This window comes from Tupaia chinensis, unplaced genomic scaffold (genome assembly GCF_000334495.1).
Source record: "Tupaia chinensis unplaced genomic scaffold, TupChi_1.0 Scaffold000067_1, whole genome shotgun sequence".
NCBI lineage: Eukaryota > Metazoa > Chordata > Mammalia > Scandentia > Tupaiidae > Tupaia > Tupaia belangeri.
Window position 1 is genome coordinate 1,809,763 of NW_006159526.1, and position 3,748 is coordinate 1,813,510.

General features: G+C 56.0%; 1 protein-coding gene across 1 annotated transcript in view; it reads left to right on the forward strand.

Moving 5' to 3' along the window:
- Positions 1 to 144, forward strand: part of LOC102481749 (uncharacterized) — a 24,173-nt gene extending 24,029 nt beyond the window's left edge. The window contains exon 10 of the mRNA XM_006142144.1: positions 33 to 144. Coding sequence (XP_006142206.1) covers positions 33 to 144 — 112 coding nt within the window. The remainder of the gene's footprint in view (positions 1 to 32) is intronic.
- The last annotated feature ends 3,604 nt before the right edge of the window (positions 145 to 3,748 follow it).

Consider the following 3,748-nt stretch of genomic DNA (forward strand, 5'->3'; position numbering starts at 1 on the left):
GCCCCCCGGCGGCCCCCCCCCCCTGACTGCAGCCCCCGCCGCCGCGCCGTCCTGGAGTCCCAGTGCCGCTCCGACGCCGCACCTGGCCTGCACCTCGCCTTGCCGGTGCTGGTGGTGGCCCTGGTGACCGCAGCGCTGTCCTGAGGACTCCCGCCTTCGACCACCCTCGCCCCGAAGGCCCCCTACTCCTGTTTGTTCCGCCGGTCGCTAGACGGCGCCCTGGCGCCCCTCCCTGGGGAAGTTCTGGACCCTGGAGGGGCTTCTGGGGAGAGGGCAGGACCCAGGGTGAGCCCCCTTCCTCAGATCAGGGCTTCCCAAAGGTGAGGCCTTCTGCCGCAGACTCAGAGCTCCCCAAGGCTAAGCCTCCTTTCCTCCCAGCGCCCCCATCGGCCTAGGGCGTGCCCCCCGCCCTCTCATCCAGCCACAAGCCACGCACCCGGGCTGACCCCTGGCCTTTTGCCCTCCAGATGGAGACCCTCCAGGCCAGAGCTCTCTCTCCTCTCCGACCAGGGCTGTTCCTCCCCAGAGCGAACACACCCTGTGGCTACACAGGCTCCTCCAGGTCCAAGACCAGCCTCCTTCCTCCAGCTAGGGGTTTCCCAACACCAGGCTGCTCCGGGCTGGGGCTGCGTGTCTGCTCCCAAACGCTGGGGAGCAACTCCTCTCCAAGGTCTAGCAGAGCTCTGGGCAGCCAAGTGGGACTTGAGGATCCAGGACACCCCTTCCCATGGCCAGGGTGGGCGGGGTGCAGCAGGGATGAGTCCCTCTTCTGCCTGGGCTCAGTCTCCTAGCTGTAACCAGAGCTGAAAGAGCTGAATGAAGCGCATCCCACAATGCCGAGCGGTTTGCATTTCTTTTTTCCAAAGTCCCAGCCCCGATGTGGGCTACTTCTTCTCCTAGGCCTGGGGAGGTCAGGCCTAACTTCACCTGGGGTTTCTGGATCCTGGGGTGGGTGGCTACAGATGACAATGTTGGGGAGCCAGGTGTAGGGGCTAAAGCTCACTCTGGAGCGAGTGTCATTTGGGAGCAAGACCAGAACCCAAAGGAACAGAGAGGTGGGGTGGGGACTCACAGTAGCAGAATGCCGGGCACCGTTTGCTTTTAGCCGAATAACAGAAAGCCCAACCCAATGACCCCAAACCAGTCACCGTCCAGCGAACCAATATTTATCGATTCATTGATCACGTACTAGGCATCAAGCCCAGTTCCAGACACCTGTATCCTTATAGGCGGAATGCCCTGTTCTCGTGGCGGTTGCGTTTCAGTAGGGAACACGGATAGTGAACAGATATCCCACGGCAGATGCCACAGGGCCACAGGTACTGCGGGGAAACACGATGTGAGGCCGAGGTCAGGGGTTGGAGGGGTGGTGCCAAGTGGATGCGGCTTCATATAGGGTGGGTTACGAGTCCTCAGTAAGGTGACATTTGAGTGAAGGCCTGAAGAAGGTGAGGGAGAGAGCCAGACAGGTGTCTGGGGAGGAGACGAGGGGGCAGTCCAGGCAGAGGGAACTCATGCAAAGGCCGGGAAGCGGGCGGAGTGAGAAGAGGGTAACGTGACACAGCAGAGCCAGGAATGGAGCAGAGGATGCTGGGGTCATTGACTCAGCAAGTCAGTGAGTCGTCGAGAACCGACCCTCTGCTCTGCCATCCTCGGCATGGCGGAGTTTGCCTGCCGGTGACCTAGCCCAGCACTGTGTCGTCACACACCTCCAAAGCTGGAGGAGGACGCCCCTGGTCTTCCCGGAAGCCTCATCCCCTAGCAGGCTTGCCCTTATGCCTCAACAGCCAGAACTGAGTGAGGTGATGGGCTTCTTTTTCTTTTTAGAGAGATTTTTGCTATAGGGCATGTGCGTTCATTGGAGAGACAGAGACAGAGAAAGTGAGAAATCACTCCCCAGGGGGATGGCCACACCACAATCCCTTCTCCTCTCAGGATTGGGGCACCCATGCACATGGACCCAGTGTGAGTTTTAAGCCACTGAGTCCAGGACTAGAACCGTAGCCGACTACACGGGAGTCTAGCGACGTAACCTTTACACCATCCGCTGTCCTGGGCTTATCTTTTTTAAATTTTATTTTCTCCTTTTTTTTTGGAGAGGTTTTTGCTATAGGATGCGTGCGCTCGCCAGACAGAGAGAGAGACAGAGAGACAGAAAGCGAGAAATCACCCCCAGGGGGGATGGTCACACCGCAATCCCTTCTCCTCCATTCTCCTCTCGGGATCTTGGGCATGCACGCACACGCGCCCGGCGTGAGTTTTAAGCCACCGGGTCCAGGACGTGAACCGTGATCGACTACGTGGGAGTCCAGCGACATAGCCATTACGCTAACTGCTTGGTTCCCTTATTTTCTCTTTTTAACGTTTGTTATAGGGTGTGTGCACTTGTCAAAGAGAGACAGGGAGAGAGAGAGAAGGAAAGAGACAAATCACCCCACAGAGAGCGGCCACACTGCAATGCTCTCTCCTCCAGTCTCCGCTTGGTGTTTTAGGCCTGATTCTCAAGCTGTCGGTTCTGGAACTCAAACCAGTCTGCCATATGGAATCCAGTGCCTCAACATCCATGCCACCTGCTGGCCCAATCGTTGAGTCCTAAACCTGGTGGCTTAAAAATTACTTGTACATGGGGGACCAGCAGTTAGCGTAATGGCTATGTCGCTGGACTCCCACGTAGTCGACCGCGGTTCGCGTCCCGGACACAGTGGCTTAAAACACCCCGGGCGCGTGTGCGTGAGTGCCCAAGATCCCGAGAGGAGAATGGAGGAGAAGGGATTGCGGTGTGACCATCCCCCAGGGGCTGTCTCTACGTCTCTCTCTGTCTGTCTGGTGAGCGCACGCGCCCTATAGTGAAAACCTCTCCAAAAAAAAAAAAAAATTACTTGTGCATGTGTGCCCAAGATCCCCAGAGGAGAAGGGAAGAGATGAGATTATGGCATGACCATCCCCCCTGGAGGGTGATTTATCATTTTCCCTCTCACCATGTCTCTCTCTCTCTCTGTCCAACGAGCATGTGCCCTTTGGCAAAAACTTCTAAAAAAAAAAAAAAAAAAGCAGGGGCTGTGGGAGCCAGAAGGTGACGTGGTGCACTAGACTCCCACATGGCCGGATGCAGTCTGAGTCCCGGACCTGACGGCTTGAATACCTAAGTGTATAGTTAGATATTTGTTAGTGTGTACTTGGGCTGTGTGAAGTATAGTCACATTGTCGTGCAACCGACCTTCAGAACGTTTTCATCTCACAAAACTGAAACTCTGGGGCTCAGCCATGGTGGCTCGCACTGCTGAGACCCTGCTGCTCAGAGGCTGGGGCCAGTGAGAGGCCTCGTTTCAGCTCCTGGCCCAACTAAGTAGACCAGGCTCACACAGCTGAGCAGGCTGGGGCCGGAGTACTGGACATGGTGAGACTCTGTAAGAAATCAGCTCCTCGCTGGGGGCCAGCAGGTGGCATGGTGGTTAAGGGTACTGGACTTCCACATGACTGACAGTTTGAGTCCTGGACCTGGTGGCTTGCTTTCTCACCTCCTCTGTCGCTTCTGGTAAAATCTCTGGTCAAATTAAAATAAATAAATAAATAAATAAATTAAAATAAAATAATTCTTAAAAAAAATTAGCTCTTGGGACCAGCAGTTAGCATAATGGCTGTGTCGCTGGACTCCCATGTAGTTGACCGCAGTTCGAGTCCCGGACCCAGTGGCTTAAACTCATGCCAGGCACGTGTGCGTGTGTGCCCAAGATCCTGAGGGGAGAAT